Source organism: Cervus elaphus, chromosome 12 (genome assembly GCF_910594005.1).
Source record: "Cervus elaphus chromosome 12, mCerEla1.1, whole genome shotgun sequence".
Lineage (NCBI taxonomy): Eukaryota > Metazoa > Chordata > Mammalia > Artiodactyla > Cervidae > Cervus > Cervus elaphus.
Window position 1 is genome coordinate 62,372,296 of NC_057826.1, and position 21,478 is coordinate 62,393,773.

Consider the following 21,478-nt stretch of genomic DNA (forward strand, 5'->3'; position numbering starts at 1 on the left):
TTGCCACATTTAGTATATATTTAATACATACATTTTGGTCTACCTACTTTTTAATTACAGTACTGTCATAATATATTTTAGTATCTAGGAAGCCTGGCCATACTACATTTCTAATGAGAGATTTTTTAGATCATTAAACTTTAACTCTTTTTAGATCATATCTTAGATCTTTTAGAAATTGACTTTTGAACCTTAGAATCAGCTTTTTCAGTTTCAGAGGAAAAACTTGCTAGTGTTTCTACTGGGAATGCATTAAACTTAAGATAATCTCACTAAATCATCTTGTCTCCTATAATCATTTTTCAGTATATTTACATTTTTCAGGTAAAAATTATACCATCTTCAAATAATAAGAAAAATTCCCTCTTCATTTCTCATGAACAATCTTTTTTGGTAAGAGTGAGAAGCAATAGCTTCCTTCTTTGCATAATGAGATTCTTCATGAGTAATGGTTCAAAGTTTGAAAAGTATAAACCAGTAAACAACAGAAAAATCACATTCCTATATCCATTTCTAAGCTCCCCTCCCCATGGTCAAACAACGGTTCTTGTACTTTCTTCTATATCCTTCTATAGACATGCCATGTATGTGCAGGCCAGTCCAGCTGTGTCTGAGCGAGCCTCTAGTGACACAGTCTCAAAAGCCCAGATAAAACCTGGGAGGCCAAGAGAACCAAGTAGGAGAGATCCTCCCGTGTTGTCTCCTTGTTGACAAAACAAGTAGTAATAGGAAAAACGACAGGGTGCCAAACCTCCTCTGATCGAGTGTGCCAGACCCAGCAGTCTAGAAAGAACCACAGTTCTTGCTTCTGCTCTTTGGACATTTATTTTTCACCAACAAATTCTACCCGCTAATCTCTTTCACACAAAGGAATCCCAGACACACCTGCTCTCTCTTTATATTAGCAGAAAGGTCCATGAATCTAACAACTTAAAGCCCAAGACATGTTTAGGGCTTGAATCTGAAGTTGTATATGGGCCTCCTTCCAGAGTTTTCCAGTGTCATCCAGGTAATATCTCTGAGGGTCTCTTGAGGCCCCAGAAGCTAGAGGCTTAGACACTTATCTGGGCTTCTCCAACTGGCAGATTCCCCCCGCAATTCACTTCCCCCTCGAGCCTGCCAGATATACCCCTATCTGGGCCTCCTGGTACAAGAGATAAACGAGCATGGGGACCTCCAGCAGCTGGTCCAAGAGATACCAGAGGGGAGGGAGCAGGAAAGACAAACATGTGGGGAAGCACGTAGGTGGGGTAGAAGGAAATGCCACTCTTTACAGATTCTTAAGCCAACAAAAGTGCCCGTCATCATTTTCTGTCTGGAAGACAGATTCAGAGAGGGAGCTCAGAGCAACGGCATTTCCAGTAGCCAGGCGGATAAGAGCAGCCTGCAGCCATGGGTCAAGGTGAGCCAAGCCAGCTCTCCACAGGGCTTACTGGGCTCTCAGTAGCTTCTCTATCATTATGCTTTCATTAAAATAAGCAGGACGGTAGCGGAGGTGATGATGAGCAATGATGGTTGCAGGTGTTAGGGGATGCTAATAGTGGTGGAGGTGGTGGTTGTAGGGCTATGTTGGGGGAATAGTAAATGGATAGTACTGATGATGGAGGAGCTAAAGTGTGTGAGCTGGTCGCTGGTGCTGGCGGTAGGGGAGGTAGTGTTTGTGTGACCCTGGTGGGGAAGGTAGTGGTTGGTGCTGACAGCAGCGGAGATGATAGGGGTCGGTTATGGTGGGAAGTGGTGATGGGTGCAATGGTGGTGTGGTGCTGGGGGTGTGGCTATGAAGTGACAATCGACTGGGTTGGTGGTGGTAAACTGGTCATAGTTGTGATGATGGTGGTAAGGTGGTGATGGTGGTTAAACAGATTTGTACTCTTATCCCAGCATCATCCTAACACGACTATTTTCACTGGGTTGTGGTCCATCTGGTAGACAACCTGGGAAAGCATGAGAGTGTCGTAGCCTCAAAGCTAAGTGGGAGAGAAGGGAGGCATTCTTTATCAGCTGATAAAGAATCCGACTGCATTGCAGGAGACCCAGGTTCAATTCCTGGGTCAGGAAGTTCCCCTGGAGAAGGGATAGGCTACCCACTTCAGTATTCAAGGGCTTCCCTTGATGGTGAAGAATCCACCTGAATGCCGGAGACCCGGGTTTGATCCCTGGCTTGGGAAGATCCCCTGGAGGAGACCATACCAACCCACTATTTTATTCTTGCCTAGAGAATCCCCACGGACCCCAGTCCACAGGGTCACAAAGAGTCAGACATGACTGAGCAACTTAGTACAGCAGAGCACAGTGCAGTCAGGGAATCCAGCTAAAAGGGACAGAGGTAGACCCCAAGCGGGGAAGCAGGCAAAAACAGAGGATGCAGAAAGCTCAGCCTCTGTTAGCATATTTACACATTTTTGTTATAAAGTGAGAATTGCCTGGGAGAATGTCTTAATATTCACAGGCCCCCTTTGTAGCATTTTTCTGGGCTGCATGGTACTGTGGGTTTTATGAGCCTTTAGGTGAAAGCCACTGCAATCTGGAGTGAGCTGCTCTCTGTGCCTCACTCTTCTCAGAATTGGACTCAGTGACTTCAAAATTAGCTCTAAAAATGATCATTGTGTTCTTAGACAAAAATGAGTAGGAGTGAGCAAAATTCTGGATTTCAGTCATTGCTTTTGAATTGGGACCAGAAAAGGAGGTCAACAATGAGAACAAGCATTGTTCTTATTAATAGTAGTAACAGGGACTTACTATGTGTCTGACATGGGGCTGAGAATATTATGTACACTACCTCATTTGCTTTTCACAACCCTGCAAGGAGGGATGGTTATTCTGAGGAAGAGGAAACTGAGGATGAATGATTAAGTGACTTGCTTGAGACAGCACAGCTAGTAAGTTGAGCCAAGGATTTGAACCCTGCATCTCTGACTTCAGGGTCTCTGCTTTTACTGACGTTGTCACATTTACCTAGTCTCCAGGATTTCATTCTTTCCACAACAGGCCTGGGGATCAAGAGCTGCGACTTCCAGGCAGCGAGCAACAATGCAGAGCACCACACCCATGACATCAGCTCCCAACGGCTCATCGTGAGGAGGGGGCAGCCCTTCACCATCAGTTTGCACTTTCAGGCTCCAGTCCTCACATTTCTGCGTGCCCTGAAGAAGGTAGCCCTCATTGCACAAACCGGTGAGTGGGACTGACCTCAACTCCTTTGGCAATAGGACTAGGGCATTCTTTCTCCAGCTCCACCTTAGGGAACCAAAGGGCAACTGGCTCGCACTGCACCTGGGCCTCAAGAAATCCTGTGAGGATGAGATAATATGCAAGCAAGTGAAAGTCACTAATTCGTATCCAACTCTTTGTGATCCAATGGACTGTAACCTGCCAGGTTCCTCTGTCCATGGAATTCTCCAGGCCAGAATACTGGAGTGGGTAGCCATTCCCTTCTCCAGGGGATCTTCCCAACCCAGGGATCGAAAGCAGGTCTCCCATATTGCAAGCGGATTCTTTACCATCTGAGCCATCCAAGAATACTGGAGTGGCTAACCTATCCCTTCTCCAGTGGATCTTCCCAACCCAGGAATCAAATTGGGGTCTCCTGCATTGCAGGCAGATTCTTTACCAGCTAAGCTACCAGGGAAGCCTGATAATATGCATAGTAAGTAGCATTTATCATAATTCAGAAGTTGCTTAGCTGCAATATCACTAAGGAGTTTTTCTGTTGCATATATATCAGTTTTGTAGAAAAGCCTGAATGGGATTTAATCTAGGCTAAATATAACATTTAATTTCTACTACTTGCTGAATCTGTACTACATGTCAGATTTTGAGCCAAGGGCTTTACCTACAATATCTCATTAAGACCTCTCATCTGTCCAGTGAAGGAGATATGATGACACCCATGTTATACACTATGAACCTTTTCTAGATGTCCATGGGCGCTAAGGACCTGTGCTCTCGCCTCACCCTTTTCTGACCCCCTTTCCTTGATGGGTGGCTTTCATTCTCCTCCAAATCTAATTTTCACTTACTTCAGTTTTGTGATACTTCATTTTGTTACTCTGAGTTGTGGCCAAGGGGTCCAAATGACCAATTCATCTCTGTATGACCGCAGGAAAGCAGCCTTCCGAGGCCAATGGGACCCAAGCCACATTCTCAGTTTCCAGTCTGGGGGACCGGAAGTGGTGGAGTGCAAGGGTGGAGGAGAGAGATGACCAGTCCTGGACTATCTCTGTGACCACACCCGCAGATGCTATCATTGGCCACTACTCACTCCTGCTGCAGGTCTCAGGCAGGAAGCAATGCCTGGGCCAGTTCACACTGCTCTTTAACCCCTGGAATCGAGGTGAGTTGGTCTGGGTCAGCCTGGGCTGCACAAGACTCAAGGGCCTGGAGCCGGGGCCCCAGGGGACAGCTCCCTCTAGAGCAGCACAGGTACTTAGCCACTGTGGAAACCAGTCTCTGGATGAACGGCCTCTCAGACCCTGGGTCCTGATGTGGTGTCATCTGATGGAAGAAGTCCTGAGCTTCCCACTGAGAGCAGAGGCCAGTCTGGTCCTGGCTCAAGCTACTTAGTCACAGGGGCTGAGACTCACTGAGGTGACCTGGAAGCACTGCCCTCTGTGATAACAGGCTAGGGGCCGAGAGCTGGAGAGCACTTCAGGAAAAGAGGGGGCCTGTGGGACAGGTTTCTCTGATCCCTCCCTGGGCTCCCATAGTCTGTCTCCAGGGTGAATCCAGGTTTTGCGGGGTCTGAGTTTTTAAATAATTTGGGGGATCCTCTTTAAGAAAAAGAACATCAAATTTTGAATTGCTTAGGCCCCTCCCTGACTTGAAGGCAGTTTCTGTTGTTGGTGAGGGACCCAGAGTTTCAGTTTCAGCTTCACAGTAAATCTTCTTCTTGCTTCTTTCTACTTGTTAGTTCTGTCCTTACGATAGACTCTGTCTCCACCATGACCCATCCAAATACCCACCTAGAGCAGCAAATTAGCAACCAGTCTCCCTAGCTCAGCAGCCTCTGGATGGACTTTCCTGGGGACAGGTGGCCTCCTGAGGCCCAGCCAGTTGCCACCTCTGGCAAAGCTCAGCCCTAGCTGTCAGCACTATTTAATCTAGAAAAGTCATCAGACATGGTTGACATGTCCCAAACAAAAGTCAAGAGAACATCTCTTCCTTTCCATTCTGAATACTGAGTCTGTCTTCCTTTTTGAATCCGCCATCCCCCACCTTAATCCTTTGGGCTACCTGAACAGTTATCGAGGGGACTGGAAAACAGTTTCTTCCTGTTTGCCCATCCCTGCTACCCCAGACAAGCCTTTTCCTTTCACAGGTTCACTGCCAGCCCAAAGGGGGCCTCCTTATGAGGCACGGCTGGTAACAAGGGGAAGTAGAAGAAATCTCCCCTGAAGCCCCTGGATCCCAGGGCCTGATGGCCTTCCTATATAGCGCCTGAGTCCCAGTAACTCCCTGTCTCCATTTCTCTTGCCCAGCCTGCAGTCCTCGAGTGGCCCCCTCCTTCAGATAGCCCTGTCTGTCCTCAGTCCAGGCCCTTCGTTCCTGCTCCAAGGGGGTTGGCAGGTGGAACAATGGAGGGGAACTAGTATCCATTGAGGTGCCCTTGCCCCATGTGGGTGAGTATGGATTCAAGGCCCTTTCAGCTGAACAAGAGCCCATGGCTCTGTGCATACTGCCAGAAAGACCCTCAAGCCATTTCCCTTCAAAACTGAGGCTTTACTGTACCTGCCTCATTGACTGAGCGCACATCCAGAGCTAGGTCCTGACTACCTGAGCAAAGATGCAGAAATACAGTTCTGGAACAGGCCTTGGTTCAGAGGGAGCTCACAGTCTTGACTCTATGCCAGGATTCCTGCCTCCATACCTGGCTTGTCGGGACCGATGAGGGAAGACCTCTCAATAGGGGTGAGGTGTCTGTCTGGCCAGGGGTGAAGTATTGGCACTGCCCATCTGGGAGGTGAGTTAGAGACTTTCAGAGATTATCTGGGACTCAGTCTCATCTTACCATACTTGAAGATGGGGCTCTTCTGGATTCAAAAGGAAATTTTATACCCTGTAGTGAAAGTCCGGAGAAGGCAATGGCACCCCACTCCAGTACTCTTGCCTGGAAAATCCCATGGACGAAGAAGCCTGGTAGGCTGCAGTCCATGCGGTCGCTAAGAGTCGGACACGACTGAACGACTTCACTTTCATTTTTCACTTTCATGCATTGGAGAAGGAAATGGCAACCCACTTCAGTATTCTTGCCTGGAGAATCCCAGGGACGGGGGAGCCTGATGCGCTGCCATCTATGGGGTCGCACAAAGTCGGACACAACTGAAGTGACTTAGCAGTAGCAGCAATAGTGAAAGTCAAAGTCCTATTCATAAGCAGGCAGCTTTATAAAGAGGGGAGGGGATGCACCCAAGCTGAGAAGAAGGGTGCTACCTCTGCTCTGATAATGTACTTCCCAAAGCCTGCAGAGCCAAACTCCTTGGTTTGAAGCAATTTCCAAAGAGGCAATGTCCAGCTGACTTCATAGATAGTACTCAGGATGGAGGGGCAGGGGCCTGGGGCTCCTTGGGCACATGATTCTGTGATTTTCTGTCCAAGGTTTTTCAGGGCTTCCTGATATCTAATATCCCAGCCTTCTGTTACTTTGAATATCCTCATCCTAGATGGATGCCTGGGAAGATGGTTTGGAAATCTTCTTCTCATTCTAGTCTTCAGGAACCAGTCCAACCACCCCCTACTTCACCCCTGGCAACAGGCAGAGAGAGACATTTGACAAGCAGAGTAGGTCCCCCAGCTGCTCCCAGCTTCCTAGAGCCTCCTTCAAACCCCAACCCCCTTCATGACCCCCAGGCAACCCTTTGATGGAGATAGTAGGAGAGGCAGCAGGAAGAGACCAAAGGAGTCCTAGACCCCCTTGGATACGCCAGGTGGCTCCCACTGCTCCTTCACACACAGCCCCATTCTCCCTCTGCCCCTGTTTGTCTTTCCTTCTGCTCACATCAGTCAACTTGTTTGGTTTATCTGAAATACTTTTTTTTCTGGTTGAACTTATCAGAGAGACATAGCAGGCCCCCTGGGAAGCCCCCTGGCCTGTTGCCAAATGCTCTTGGTTCAGGAGCAGGTTTCTTTGGGAACCAGTAGGCCTTTTAAGGTTGGCTTGTTCCTGTCTGCTGGCTGACCATGAAAGCCACTGTGGCTGACCCAAGGACTCTCATCCCCTTCCTCACTCTCACCAGAGAGAAGGCCTGGTCCCAGTATGGCATGAAAAGAGGGGTTTCCTTCACAGTCTCTACCAGGCCTGGAGCTGAAGGGAGGGCCTTCAGCAGAATCTCACCTAAGCAGGGAGGGCAAAGGCCTGGAGATGGACGGCACACCTAGCATCCCTCATCCCTGCCTGCTTCTCTCCAGAGGATGCTGTATTCCTGGGGAATGAAGCTCAGCGCAGGGAGTACTTGCTGAACCAGAATGGCCTCATCTTCCTGGGCACGGCTGACTGCATCCAGGATGAGCCCTGGGACTTTGGCCAGGTACGGGGGCCTCCAGGAAAGGTGGGGAGACAGCGATCACCCCATAACTTTCAGTGCTCAAGTCAAACAGATTGGGCCAGTCCAAAGCCTCTGGTCACGAGGCCATTTCTTCATGCAAGTTCAGCCACGTGGTACCTCGGTCCCCTCAGGGCCACACTAGACCATCCTCCTCAACCACCAGAGTTATTTCCTAAAGACCATGCAGATGAAGCCTCTGTTAAACCTCACCATCTACAGGACAGAAACCAAATCCCCTGGCTTGACACACAAGACTCTTCACAGTCAGGCCAGTGCTTTCCTCTCCCCAAGAGCCCCCACCCGCTCCATGCTTCAGCTCCTGGTCATCCCTTGATTGTGCAGGCTGAATGTTCCCTCTGCCAGGAATACCTTCCCTCACTTACCACCTGGAAAATGCCTGCCCATCTTTTAAAGCCTTCTGAAAGTTTTCCAAGCCCCCAGAGGCAGACTGACTCTCCACTGTGCTCCCTGGGTTGGCATCTCTCCTAGAGCCCCAACCACGTTGCTGAGATCTGTAGCCTAAGTGGCCATATGTCTCCCTCACTCCTCACTTCTGCTCCATTTTATCCACCCCTACACAAGGATAGCCCTGTTAGGAGCTGTGGGAGCAAATTATATGAAAAACTGCAGAAATGAAAGGACTCCACAGAGCTCTGGTGCTCAAAAGCCCACACTATCAGCAGTCAGACAACAGAAGAGGCAAAAGGCTGAGATGCCAGGCACTGGGACGAGCGGGCCCTAGGGCAGAGGGAAAAGCCAGAACTTCCTCAGGAACACAGCAGGGAGGAGTGGAGCCTGAGTCAAGGAGAAGGACAAGGGGGTGGGGTTGACTTGTGGAAGGAGAGGCTGACCCGCACACCCTCCATCATGGGTGGCCTGTGTGGTCCTTACAGCTCGAGGAGGATGTCATCGACCTTGGCTTGAGCTTACTGACCATGGACAATCAGGTGGAGAAATGGGGCAACCCCGTGCATGTGGCCCGAGTCTTGGGCGCCTTGGTGAGTGATGACGGGGAGGGGAGGGGGAGGAGATGAGACAGCAGTCCTCTGCCCCCATCTAGGGCCCCAGAAGTTTTTTACTCACGAATGGTCCCCTCTCCCAGAGTGCAGGGGACAGTCCCTGGAGAAGGGTCTGAGTGAGGAGGGGCAGACAGTAGCATCCAGCGGGGAGAGAAATGACAGGAAGGTGTCCTCCCTCAGGTCCCAAGCCAGCGAGGACTAAAACTGACCTGGATTTCCTTGAGACCTCCCTCTCCCTGCCTCCTCACCCCCAGCCCTGGCACAGGGCTTAGGTCCCTGGGAAGAAGGGGGTCAGTTCCATCTTACCCGTGGTTTGGCGATAAGGCAGTCAAAGGAACTTGTTTTCATTTCTAAATTATTCCCATGAAGGTGGCGTGGTCCTTTCCTATTGTCCTTAAAAAGTTCTCTCGCAGGAGTAATGTGTTCTCTACTTCCTCAAGTGGCTCAATCCTCTCCTCTGAGGAGGCGGTGAGGGACAGGGCTAGCCTGCGAGGAGAAGAAAATGTGGGCCTCAAGGTCCCAGGTGCAAACGCTCGAAAAAATCAGGGCCAGGCAGACCAAGGAACAGTGAAAGCCTCCACCGAGGGGCAGCCCTCCTGCTGCTATCATGTCCTGAGTTTCATTTGCCACTATGGGCTTCCCTGGTGGCTCAGACGGTCAAGAATCTGCCTGCAGTGGGGGAGACCTGGGTTTGATCCACGTTTCAACCCCTGGGTCAGGAAGATCCCCTGGAGAAGGGAATGACAACCCACTCCAGTATTCTTGCATGGAGAATCCCATGGACAAAGAAGCCTGGTGGGCTACAGCCCGTGGGGTCACAAGAGTCGGAAATGACTGAGCAACTAACACTTTCACTTTCATGGTTCATGAACCCCTGCTTCTGAAGGACTTGTTAAAAAGGAGGCTTCCCAGACACCATCCCAGTGGGTGAGGGTGGAGCCCAGGAACATGCAGGTTTAACAAGTTCCAGGTGATTTCCATACAGGTGGTCTGTTCACCATGCCTGGAGAGCTGTGAGAGCCCTTGCTGAGTCATTTCAGTTGTGTCCGGCTCTTTGTGACCCTATGGACTATAGCCCACCAAGCTCCTCTATCCGTGGGATTCTCCAGGCAAGAATACTGGAGTGGGTTTCCATGCCCTCCTCCGGGGGATCTTCCCCACCCAGGGATTGAACACATGTCTCTTTCATCTCCTGCATTGGCAGGTGGGATCTTTACCACTAGCGCCACCTGAGAAACCCGAGCCCTCCCTGCTGCTGCTGCTAAGTCGCTTCAGTCGTGTCCGACTCTGTGCGACCCCATAGACGGCAGCCCTCCAGGCTCCCCCATCCCTGGGATTTTCCAGACAGGAACACTGGAGTGGGTTGCCATTTCCTTCTCCAATGCATGAAAGTGAAAAGTGAAAGTGAAGTCGTTCAGTCATGTCCGACTCTTAGCGACCCCATTGACTGCAGCCTACCAGGCTCCTTCGTCCATGGGATTTTCCAGGCAAGAGTACTGGAGTGGGGTGCCATTGCCTTCTCCGAGCCCTCCCTACCCACCCCCATAAACATCCACACATTTCCCCAAACAGCTGCATGTTCTTAAGGAGAAGTCTGTCCTGCCCACTGCGAAGATCCAGACTACAGAGGAAAGGGCCTTGCTGAACAAGCGCCGGGGCAGTGTGCCCATCCTGCGACAGTGGGCCACTGGTCATGGGAGACCCGTGTACGAGGGCCAGGCCTGGGTGTTGGCAGCTGTTGCTTGCACAGGTACAGAGCAGACTTGCCTGCCACACCCAGGCAAGTTACCTTGGCTACCGCACAGTGTCTGCCTTGCTTCTTGGGTTGCCTGGTACCCCCTGCCCCATGACATCTCCAAAAGCAGCCACTGCCTCCACTCCGCAGCATTCCCCCACCTCCACCACACCTGTGACTGCTTCCCATGCACCATCTGGCCAAGATGGCTTTTCCCCAGCCACTCCTCTCAACCAGCTTTTGCTCCTTCTCCCAGATTCAGCAAAGTTAGGCCCAGCTGGCAAGCTCTGCTCCCAAACTCCCCACAGCTCCTCCCTGCCTCTGCCCCAGAAAAGCCAGTCCCAGCGCTCTGCTGAAGCCTCCCCCAGCTGTGTACTCCACCTGCTGTGTCCCTTGTCTGTTGCTCATTACTTGGCCTTCACATCACCTAGGTTGGGCGGGTGTCAGTTCCTGTGACCCTTCTCTTTCCACAATGTCACCTGGCATTTAAGACCATGAAAGTGCCTAGTGTCCAGAGGAGACACTGAGAATGCTAGCCACAGATCCCAACCCATGCGTCCCAGGCCTCCCTGGTGCCCTGACCCTCTGCCCGCTTCCATGCAGTGCTGCGAGGCCTGGGAATCCCTGCCCGTGTCGTCACCACGTTCACCTCGGCCCAGGGCATCGGCGGGGGCCTGCTGGTAGGCGAGTACTACAACGAGGAGGGGCTTCAGAATGGAGAAGGCAACAGAGGCAGAGCCTGGTGAGAAGCCCAAAGGGGATGGATGAAGTCCCAGACCTCAAAGGGCTCCAAACCCGCAGGCTGTCATCCATGGGAGCCCCCCCACCCCAAGCAGCCCTGCTTTGAATAGGCCTTCAAGACTCTGGAAGGCAGGACTCTGACGGTCAGGGTGAATGTGAGACGCATGCCCCTTCCTGGGAGTGTTGGAACCACTCTTACACAGCGTCCTCCCATCCACTTAGTATCAGCTCTGTCATCCCTAGGACTGCTTCAGGACTTTTCCCCCCAACTTGTACTGTTCTCTTTGCTTCAGGATCTTCCAGACTTCCACGGAGTGCTGGATGGCCCAGCCTGCTCTGCCTGAGGGTTATGACGGATGGCAGGTTCTATACCCAAGTGCTCTTAAAGAAGGTGAAGGTACAGCCTGGGGTGGGCCTAGGACCACCAGGTTACACAGAGCTGCAAGAGTCCAAGGAGTCCCTTGGAGAGGAAACAGGCGCAGCAGGTGGTCCATAGCGGGTCTGCAGCCCCTAAAACAGAAGCAGTGGCAGGACTGATAGTGAGCAGTGGGATGCTGGCCCAAGGCCCCCCCCCCCAGGAACAGAACAGTCACAGGGCCAGGCACGTAGGAAGTGCTCAACAAAGGCCACCTACTCCTGTCATGTCTGTGGTCAAGCTGGCTTAGGAACTCCCATGTATTCTGTAACTCTGAGGTCTTGTCCAACTTCTGAGAGGGCGTCTGCCATAGACCATAACCAAAAAGTTTTGTCACTAAAAGTGAGCCTCACCTCAGCTGTGCCCTCTCAGAAACCCTGCCTGGTGCCCACCTCTGACCTTGATTCCAGCGGAGGGGCAACAGGGCATGAGGATAGAGGTTTTGCTGCTCTGACCGAAGCCAAGGTCTGGGTATGATTCCTCTCACTCATTGACATTTCTCTCCCTCAGTCCTGGAGGCCTGTGATCTGGTCCCAGTCAGAGCGGTCAAGGAGGGGATCGTGTGGCTGACCCCTGCAGTATCAGACATTTTTGCCTCAATAAATGCCTCATGTGTGGTCTGGAAGTGCCGTGAAGACAGGACACTGGAGTTGACTGACTGCAACACTAAGTATTTTGGCAACAATATCAGCACCAAGAATGTGGACTGTGACCGCCGTGAGGATATCACACAGAACTACAAGTATCCTGAAGGTACCAGGCAGTGGGGGCCTCCCAGGTGGCTCAGAAGTAAAGAATCTGCCCACCAATGCAGGAGATGCCAGTTCGATCCCTGGGTCGGGAAGCTCCCCTGGAGTAGGAAACGGCAACCCCCTTGTTTTCTTGCCCAGAAAATTCCATGGACAGACTGAGCGGCTACAGTCTGTGGGGTTGCAAAGAGCTGGACACGACTGAAGCAATTTAGCATGCATGCACCAGGCAGAGGAGGCCCCAGACAGCAACAGAGGGAAAGGAATGGGCCAGACACATGCAGGCCAGGGAGACGTGCGGGCCATTCCCCATCACATAAAACAGGACTTCTCAACCCTGTTTGACTTTATTCATGTTTTGGACCAGATATCTTTGCTATCTGGGAGGCTGTGCAACCTGGGACATTCAGAAGCCTTCCTGGTCTCTATCCTCTAGATCCCAGCCCCTCCTCAACCACCACCCCCAGTTGTGACAACCAGAAAATGTCTCCTGACATTTCCAGATGTCCCCTGGGGGCAAAATTGTCCCCAGCTGAGAACCACTGCTATAGAACAAAATACTTAATACCAAGCCCAGGTGACTTCCCTGATGGTCCAGTAGTTAAGACTCTGCACTTCTACTGCAGGGGGTTAATCCCTGGTTGGGAAGCTAAGATCTCACATGTCACAAGTGGCATGGCCAAAGACAAAACAAAAAACAAGCCCAGCTGCTGGGAAGTATTCTCTCTCTCTTGCTGTCCTCCCACACTCCCCAACCTCCCTGTGAATTCCCCTCCATAGTAGTTATTAGAGCACAGTGCTGTACTGTCCACCCATTTGTCCAAACAAGAAGGCCTGCTCTGTTCTTGAGCCTCCCGATGGTACCCTCACACCCATCTCCTCATCTCCTTCCCCATTGCCTACAGGTCACCCAGGGCCTCACCATCTCTCTTCTACAGTATTATGCTGCTGCTGCTGCTGCTGCTAAGTCGCGTCAGTCGTGTCCGACTCTGTGCGACCCCATAGGCGGCAGCCCACCAGGCTCCACCGTCCCTGGGATTCTCCAGGCAAGAACACTGGAGTGGGCTGCCATTTCCTTCTCCAATGCATGAAAGTGAAAAGTGAAAGAGAGGTCGCTCAGTCATGTCTGACTACAGTATTATAGTAGCCTCCTAATTGGACCCCTGCCTCCAGTCTCCTCATCGTTATTCCATCTCTAACTTATGGTTTCCAGAATGAACTTCCCAGGACACAAATATATTTATGTTACAGAATATTCCTGCTCCAGAATATTTCATGGCCTCCATTTCCCTTGGAATAAGTCCAAACTCCTTCACTTTGGAAAATACAAGTTACTGCAACTTGTACAAAAACTAGCTCTCCCACCATTCAAGGGGCAAATTCATAGTACTTGAAGAACTTGACCCTTGAGTGACTTGGAAGAGAGACACTGTATCTGTGGTGAGTTTTTTTAGCTACATGTGGCAGGAGAGGTTTGCAAAGCTCTTGTGGCCTTGGCAAATTTGAGCAGTAGTGGGTCAATGAACCTTAATCCTGAGCTTTTATTAGAAGGGTCTATACCTGCTGGGTAAGAGGCCTGCTTTGTTTATTCCATTCTTCAGGATCTTCTCAAGAAAAAATGGTGCTAGAGAAAGTCCAGAAATACAGGATAAAACACAAGAAAGATGATGACATCTATCCTCCTTGTTGTGAGACTGATGATCTTCTATATCTCTTAATGAAAGCACCGAGTTCCATAGTCCTGGGAGAGAACGTAGAGTTCTCTGTGAAGTTGTTAAACCCCAGTGACCAGGAGAAGGAAGTGCAGCTGGCGATCGGGCTGCAGGCAGTGTACTACAACGGCGTCCTTGCTGCCAAGCTCTGGAGGAAGAAGTTTGTCTTCACGCTCAGTGCCGGCTCAGGTACCTCTCTGCGGCCCCTTCCCAACACTCTACACACCCAGCTCCCGCTCTGAGCAGGCAGCAGCCACACAGCAACCCCTGCAGATTTGCAGGCATGGTTTCTAGTTCCTGACTTGCTCGTTCGCTCTCTCATTCAATACATCTTTACTGAGCTTCACACAGGAAAAACAAAACCCGCAATTCTGATTGTAGTTGTTTGAGTAAACAGACTATGGAGCCGTGTAAGAAGTGTTTGACAAGGTAAACACAGTACAATGGTGGATTAGCATCTCTCCCAGACAGAGCAGCCTGCCCCCAGGTAAATCAGGCTGCCCTGGGTCTTGAAGGATGAGTAAGGCAGTGTCAGACAGAGAAGGGAGTCATGGGCTTTCCAGGCAAAAGGGACATATGCCAGGGTTCTTCCTCCTCCTTGAGATTCTTATGTAATTGATCTGGAGCTGGATCCAGGCACTGGAATTTTTTCAGAGCTCCCTGTGTTATTCTAGGGTTGAAATTCCCTGGACTAGAGCAGCTAGTTCTGCTCTAGTTCTCATGGCAAAGTTCTCCAACTTTGCTGCACATAAGAACCACCTGGGGGAAGTTTGATGCTCAGCCTGCACCCCAGACCAATTAAGTCAGAAACTCTACAGTTTGACCCAAACATCAAAAATATTGTTAAGTCCTTGGGTGACTCCAATGTGCAGGCAAGAGAATCAGTGGAATAGAGCTTGTTTACATGGTTGCAGCAACCTCCTGACTGGTCCCCCTGCCTCCAGTCTCTCCACCCTGTTCCCTTTCCAAGAGCGGGCTGAGTGGAAGAGGGGAGTTGCATGAGAGCCAGACTGGGCCAGATCTTGAAGTGGCTTGTCAATGCTGCTCAAGAATTTGGGTTTTATTCTCTGGGCAATGGGGAGCTGGTAAAAGGTTTTAACCAAAGGAGTCAATAGGATTAGAAATTCATTTTTGAAAAGGAACTTTTGGTAGAATGGAATGGAAGGGGTCAAATTAGAGTCATGTACCTCAACCTTGTCTGTATGTTGAATCACCTGGAGAACTTTAAATATACTGATTCCTAGGTCTCTCGGTCAGAGTCTGTTATAATTGACTTGGGGTGTGGCTTGGCATTGGGAATTTTTAAAGCTTCCCATATGATTCTAATGTGTATCTAATGTGTATCCAACAACCACAGATTAGAAGTTGCAAGGTTTTGAAAAATTGAAGGACAAAGTAAACTAGCAGAACTTTTCAAATGAAGTCATATTATAGAAGTGGGCTAGATTGAACTTGTGTATGTGGCTAGAGGGTGCTTCCAGTTTGGGTGAGCCTCTAAAGTAGGGCCAATGGGAAAGCACAGGTTTGGGGAGAAAGATGATGCATTCTGTTTGTTGCATGTTGGGTTTGAAATCCCAGAAGACATCTGAGCTGTGATGGCCAGTAGGCAGCTGGAAATCTAAAGCTGGTATTCGAGATAAAGTCCTGGATGGGGGAGGGAAGAGGGGGAAGGACTGAGAGAAAACGAGAGGGTGAGGAGGAAACCCAGGCAGCACCAGCGTGTAGGCACCAGACAGAGAGACAGCAGAGTGAGAGACTAAGTCAAAGAGAAGAAAGGGGAGCCCAGCATGGCCACTGGAGAGGCTGAGAGGTCAAGGCTGGAAGGCCTCTACTGACAGAGGGTCTGGTTGGAGAAGCAGTAGGTTCCCTGGGGCTTAAGCTGCTGAGAGCTGAGGAGGTGAGACAAGGTATGCAGTCCTTCCTGGAAGAATGGATGGAAAAAGAAGAGAGGGTGGGTGGCAGATAGGGACACTCGGGAGAGGAAAGGTGTTCTTTGTTTTCTTTTAAGATGATAGAGAGAGAGCAGAACGTGCTTAAATGCTGAAGAAGAATTAATAGAGAGAAAAAGACAAAGCCTCAGGAGAGATGGGTTATACTCGACGGTGCAACCTTTGAGGAAATGAGACATGACTAGAATAATTATAGCTCACATTTATTGAGCACTTAATTTTGGGCAAACATGATGTCAAGTGTTTTGTATGTATTATCTCATTTATCCTCATAATGGCCTTATGAGGCAGGAACCATTATCATCCCCACTTTACAGATGAGGAGACTAAGACACAGAAAGTGAAATAAACTGCCCACAGTTACACAGCTAAGCAGTGGTGGGGTTGGGATGGAGCACTGATTCGAAAAGCAGGGGGCAGGACCTGGGCACAGAGGGGGCCTCACCCTGGAGGCAGTGGTGAGGAGGGAAGGGTGGCTTCATTTTCTTTGCAAACGGAAAAGAACAGCAGCAGAGAAGGGGAGGGGAGCAAGCAAGCATATATTCAGCCATGACTGGGTCTGAAGCCAACACTTAACAACTGTCTCGTGACCAGAAGCCATCCCACCAGGTACGTGTTATTACTAGACAAGGAGACTGAGGCTCCACTTGCAGCTCACAGGGCCCTTTCCAGAGCCCTGTGGAGGTGGTCTACCAAAGATGTTGTGCTCATGATGGTGATGTTGGTCTTGGGTGGGTTGTTTGTTTTTATTTTGGCTGCCCCTCGTCTTAGTTGCAGCATTCAGGCTCCTGGTTGTGGCATGTGGGAACTTGTTTCCTGACTGGGGGTTGAACCTGGACCCCCTGCCTTGAGACCACAGAGTCCTAACCACGGGACCACCAGGGAAGTCCTTTAGGGTGGGTTCTTGAGTGAGTGCATTCTGAAACTGCTGTGAGGAATGAGGCATCTTTCTGGCTTCAGTGAGGCCTCCTGGGAGTCATGTCTCCTGGGAGACAAGCATGAAACTACTGCTTGTCTCTGGGGCACGTGCACTCACTCCTGGGCACTGACTCCACCTGTTACATGTTTCAGATAAGAAAATCTCTACCTCCCTGTTCAACTACAGTTTTGAACAAAGCCTGCCAGAGAATAGCTTCCTCAGACTCACTGCCATGGCAACGCACTCCAGCCTTACCTGCTTCGCCCAGCAAGACATCGCCATTTGCAGACCACACCTTGTCATCGAGGTAGGCACCAGTCCTTGCCCAAATTGCTGTGTTTGCTGCTATTCAGGTCGCCGTTTCAGAAAGAACAGAGACCCTCAAGCTTCAGAGCAGGTGACCGTGCTGCTGTGCTAAAGAAACTATCAGGAAATGCTGGGTTGAGAGCTCCTCTTGAAAGAGATGATTTCTTATATATGACACTAAGATTTAAATCTTTCCACTTTAAGTAAAGCTTTCTAAAATCGGAGTCTTCTCAGTGGCTGCCTCCAAATTTACAAGGATAATAACAGCCTACGGTTATTTAGCACTTTATACAGTACCAATGTATTTTCACATTTTACTTCTTTTAATACCACAGCCCTGGGAGGTGATCTCTTCCCATTATTCAGATGAGAAAAGCATCATGCCTACAAATCATAAATATGGGATGTCTTAGAGGCTTAGGGCTCTTAGTCCAGTCCTCTTTCCACATGTGTACCCAGACCAAAATGAATGTGACTTGGTCTCTGCCCTGGAGGGGGTCACAGTTGTGCAAGGGTGACATAATGTGTGGTCTATGTCAGAGTTTTCAGAGGAACAAAGTCACTCTGGCACAAGTGAAGTAAAGAGGCCTATTTTCGGCTGGGGGTTTGGGAAAACTTCATGGAGGAGGTGGCATTTGTGTCAGGCTTTGAACAATAGGTAAGCTTTCAGTGCAGAGGAGGGAGAAGGCCATTGCAGACGGAAGACTGAGAAAAGAGGCCCAAAGGAAGGGAGCCTGAGGGCTATGCTGGGGCTGGGAAACTGCCCAGAGGCTAGGGTGTAGTCAGGGGTAGAACAGATGAGCCTGGGATAGATTGGGGTTAGATTGTGGAGGGCTCTGAAGGCCAACCAAAGCTGAATTCTGAAGACAATGGGAAACCTTCCAAGGTTTCCAAGTGAAGGAAAGGCACCATCAGTGTTGTCAGTGATGGATCAAAGGTGAAAGTAAATACAGAAGATCAAGTAGAGGGGTAGGGAAGTCAGCAGTTGAGTTTAGGTGAGGATGGTAAAGATAGGAGAATAACCAAGAAAGGGTTCAGGGAGGGTAGCTAGGAGGGGAAGGAGTGACTACAGCTCCATGCTCTTGGGATCCCCCACAGATGCCAGAGACAGCAGAGCAACATCAGCCCCTGATGGTCGTGGTCAGCATCCATAACCCCCTCGATGTTCCCTTGGAAGACTGTGTGATCTCCATCTTTGGAAGGGGGCTCATTTACAGAGAGAAGAGCTACAGGTAAGAGACCACAAGCTTCTCATCCCACAGAAGTATCTCAACCTATCAGAAAGGCAAGAACCTGGGCTTCCCTGGTGGCTCAAATGGTAAAGAATGGCAGGAACCCAAGACTGATGACACTGTTTGCTGTGGCCATGAAGACAGAGCAAGTACCGGCCAGAGCTGAACTAAAAGATCAGGGCCTCTCTCACCCTGGGGCCACCAATGCTTACAGGGGTACAGGACAGAGGGAGGCTCTGTGCCCCTTGGGCACCTGACTCTGGTTGAGGCCCTGGTCACGCAGAGAGGGCCTGGGTATTACTGATGAGCACAGGTGAGGGGGTTAGGGAACATCACAGGAAAGAGCTGCATTCAACTAGTGACAACACAATACAGAATTTTATTTACACATTCCCTTTTACTCCTATTCCCTACTCCCATTCCCACCACCACTCTTCATATCCTTGTCTTAGTATCATGAGCCTGTATTTTTAAACTATATAAACATTATGTTATGTCTAATTCATTTCACTTAGAACTGTTTTTCACTCATCCACGTCAAGTCCACTGCTTCTGCTACAAATCACTCCATAATGTATACCCCTGCTTCCTACCACACCACTCCACAGTGCCTCCAACACTGAGACACCACAAATACACATATCCCCTTATATACCTGCTTGAAAATTCATGTGTGGGGGATAAAGGCACAGGAATGGAGTTGCTGAGACACAGGATAAGACCTGGTTTGACCACATGCTATCAGATTGGTTTGCAGAATGGCTGCAGTTCCCTCCAGCAGTACTTGACAGCTTCTATATTCCTACCATTCCTCCACTCTTGGCAATACCCAGTTTTCTGTTTTAATCTGGTCTAACGGGAATAAGGTAACATCTCATCGTTTTAATTTGCAACTCTTCATATGTTTATTCAGTTCAGTTCAGTCACTCAGTTGTGTCCGACTCTTTGCGACCCCATGAATCGCAGCATATGTTTATTAGCCTTTTCCATTTCCCCCTCTATAGTTTCTTAACTTTGCCCACTTTTCTTTTGCTGTTCCTTTTTTCCTTGTTGATCTGTGGGTGTATATATATATATACACACACATATTCATACACACAAACCCTATATAATCTAGGTTATCCGCGCCTTGTTGGCTTTAGATGTTGCAAGTATCTTTGTTAATTATTGCTCCTTCTCTCATGAGGTCCACAGCATCCTCCACTAAACACGCACATACAGTTTAGAGTTCACGATGCCTATTCCTACAACCCCGAGGTCCCTGACAGGTTGTGTGGTTGTTGAGCCACCACCTCAGCCTCAAGAAACTCAGTCAGTCACTCTTGGTCATAGTTGAGAGGAAGGACTGCCAGCATTTAACCAGACTTCTGTGGTCTCCCAGATAAACTGTAAGGCAAACTTTCTCAAAAGAAATCTGTACCATTTGCTCAGTCACCATAAGAAGGTCCACAGGTAGACAAGAAAGCTGCTGATAGGGCTCCAAACGCCACCTGCTGGCATCCTGACATCTAGTATGCCCACTACACCCACTGCAGTTAGCAATGAGGCTTCTAAAACCATAGTTTCCACAAGCCTACTATTACCAAGAATGGGACCAGACTGAAGTCACAGGTGATGAAACGACAGATGCAACCTGGAAGCCCTTAGCATAGGATATTTCTCTTCTCAACCATACAGCTGCTCACCATGGAGGCTCCTGCCTTCCACCCCCTTCAAACCTCCTCTGTTTTAACAGCTAGGTACTTACAAGTTTATTTCTTCAGGGTCCACCTCTATAAGCAGGTAAGGATCAGATTCACTGGGACCAGCAAAGGAATGGCCCTGCAACAGAACTAGGACTTACCTTTTCTTCTATTTCAGAGTGAATTCGGTGCAGCCCAAAAACACTTTGCGCACCCAAGTTGAGTTCATGCCAATGAAGGTGGGGTGCCAGAGGCTCACCGTGGAAATGGACTGCAACATGTTCCAGAACCTAACCAACTTCAAAACTGTCATGGTGGTAGCCCGTGAACCTCCAGCTTAAACTTCCAGCTCCAGCATCACTTTCCCCAACCACCTCCTGAATCTACAATCTAAAACCAAGCATGCTGGGAAGAGAAACTTTGCTTATCAGACAAATGATTCTCTGCTCAGGCTGAGCAGGAGAGGACCAAGAACAAAAGTAGATTCCCCACTTCAAAAAAACTTATACTCTCAGAAATCAACAGAAAAAACATTCATTTCTGTCACCCCAGCTCAAGGCATCTATGAAGACTAGCTGTTTTAAAATAGAAACTACTGGGCTCGAGAAATTTTTTAAAAAGCCTTTATAAAGGTATTCAGATAAGTAAATTAAGATTTTTTTTTGAGTTCAGGGTTTTTCATAACCATTTACTATTCCCTAATACATACATTCATTTATAGGTAAGGAAAATAACCTAATATTTAAAGCACTCTTGTATTGCTGATGAAATGGGACAACATTAACTAAAAATATGATTTTTAGACAATCCTAAGATTATATTGATCAATGCTATCCCTGACCATTATCCTTAAAGATCCAAAGATGACTAAAGAAAGTTATAAAATACACAGCATAAGACCTGAGTGGAGAATGGTCTTCAATATTCAGCTATGGATAAGTCCTTATTAGAGTTAAATATTATGCTTTCATAATACTAAATATGAAAATTTTTAAATATGAAAATGTTAAATATTCCACAATTAAGTGTGATGTTAACATGAATTTGGTCCAGTAGAAAAATACACAATTATTAAGTATAAAGAAAATAGGACCTACCAAAAAAACTGGACTCCTTTTGTACAAAGTTAAATTTTTTTTCATTGTTTCTATTTTGTTGCTTTGATACTCTCGGTTTTAGTTCCTTTTCTTTGTAATACTTGTTAACAAGTACAGAATGGCACTTTATTAAAGTAAATTAAAACTTTTGACTCAAAGAATTTCAGTCTCAAGTATACAGTATTCTCTCAAAAGACTGGCTGCTAGACTTGCAGGGTACTATGCTAAGTGAAAAAAGTCAGACAGAGAAAGATAAATACTGTATGATATCACTGATATGTGGAATCTAAAAAATATAACAAATTAGTGAACATAACAAAAAAGAAGGGGTGGTGGGAATAAAAAAAAGGACAGCTACTGTTGCTGATTGCACCTAAAGAG

At 48.7% G+C, this 21,478-nt stretch overlaps 1 protein-coding gene across 1 annotated transcript; it reads left to right on the forward strand.

The window, feature by feature from the left end:
- Positions 1-1,256: 1,256 nt before the first annotated feature.
- On the forward strand, positions 1,257-20,592 carry EPB42 (erythrocyte membrane protein band 4.2). The gene is made up of 13 exons (XM_043920307.1): positions 1,257-1,402; positions 2,989-3,174; positions 4,103-4,333; positions 7,405-7,523; positions 8,435-8,539; positions 10,133-10,310; positions 10,899-11,037; positions 11,330-11,433; positions 11,962-12,204; positions 13,802-14,101; positions 16,933-17,087; positions 18,185-18,318; positions 20,179-20,592. The coding sequence occupies exons 1-13, from the start codon at positions 1,393-1,395 to the stop codon at positions 20,339-20,341; spliced, it is 2,067 nt and encodes a 688-aa protein (XP_043776242.1). The 5' UTR covers positions 1,257-1,392; the 3' UTR covers positions 20,342-20,592.
- The last annotated feature ends 886 nt before the right edge of the window (positions 20,593-21,478 follow it).

Excerpts from the sequence above, each read along its gene's own strand:
- EPB42 (XM_043920307.1), top strand. Across the intron at positions 3,175-4,102 it reads AGCCCTCATTGCACAAACCG|GAAAGCAGCCTTCCGAGGCC; the intron begins GTGAGTGGGACT and ends GTATGACCGCAG. Across the intron at positions 12,205-13,801 it reads GAACTACAAGTATCCTGAAG|GATCTTCTCAAGAAAAAATG; the intron begins GTACCAGGCAGT and ends TCCATTCTTCAG.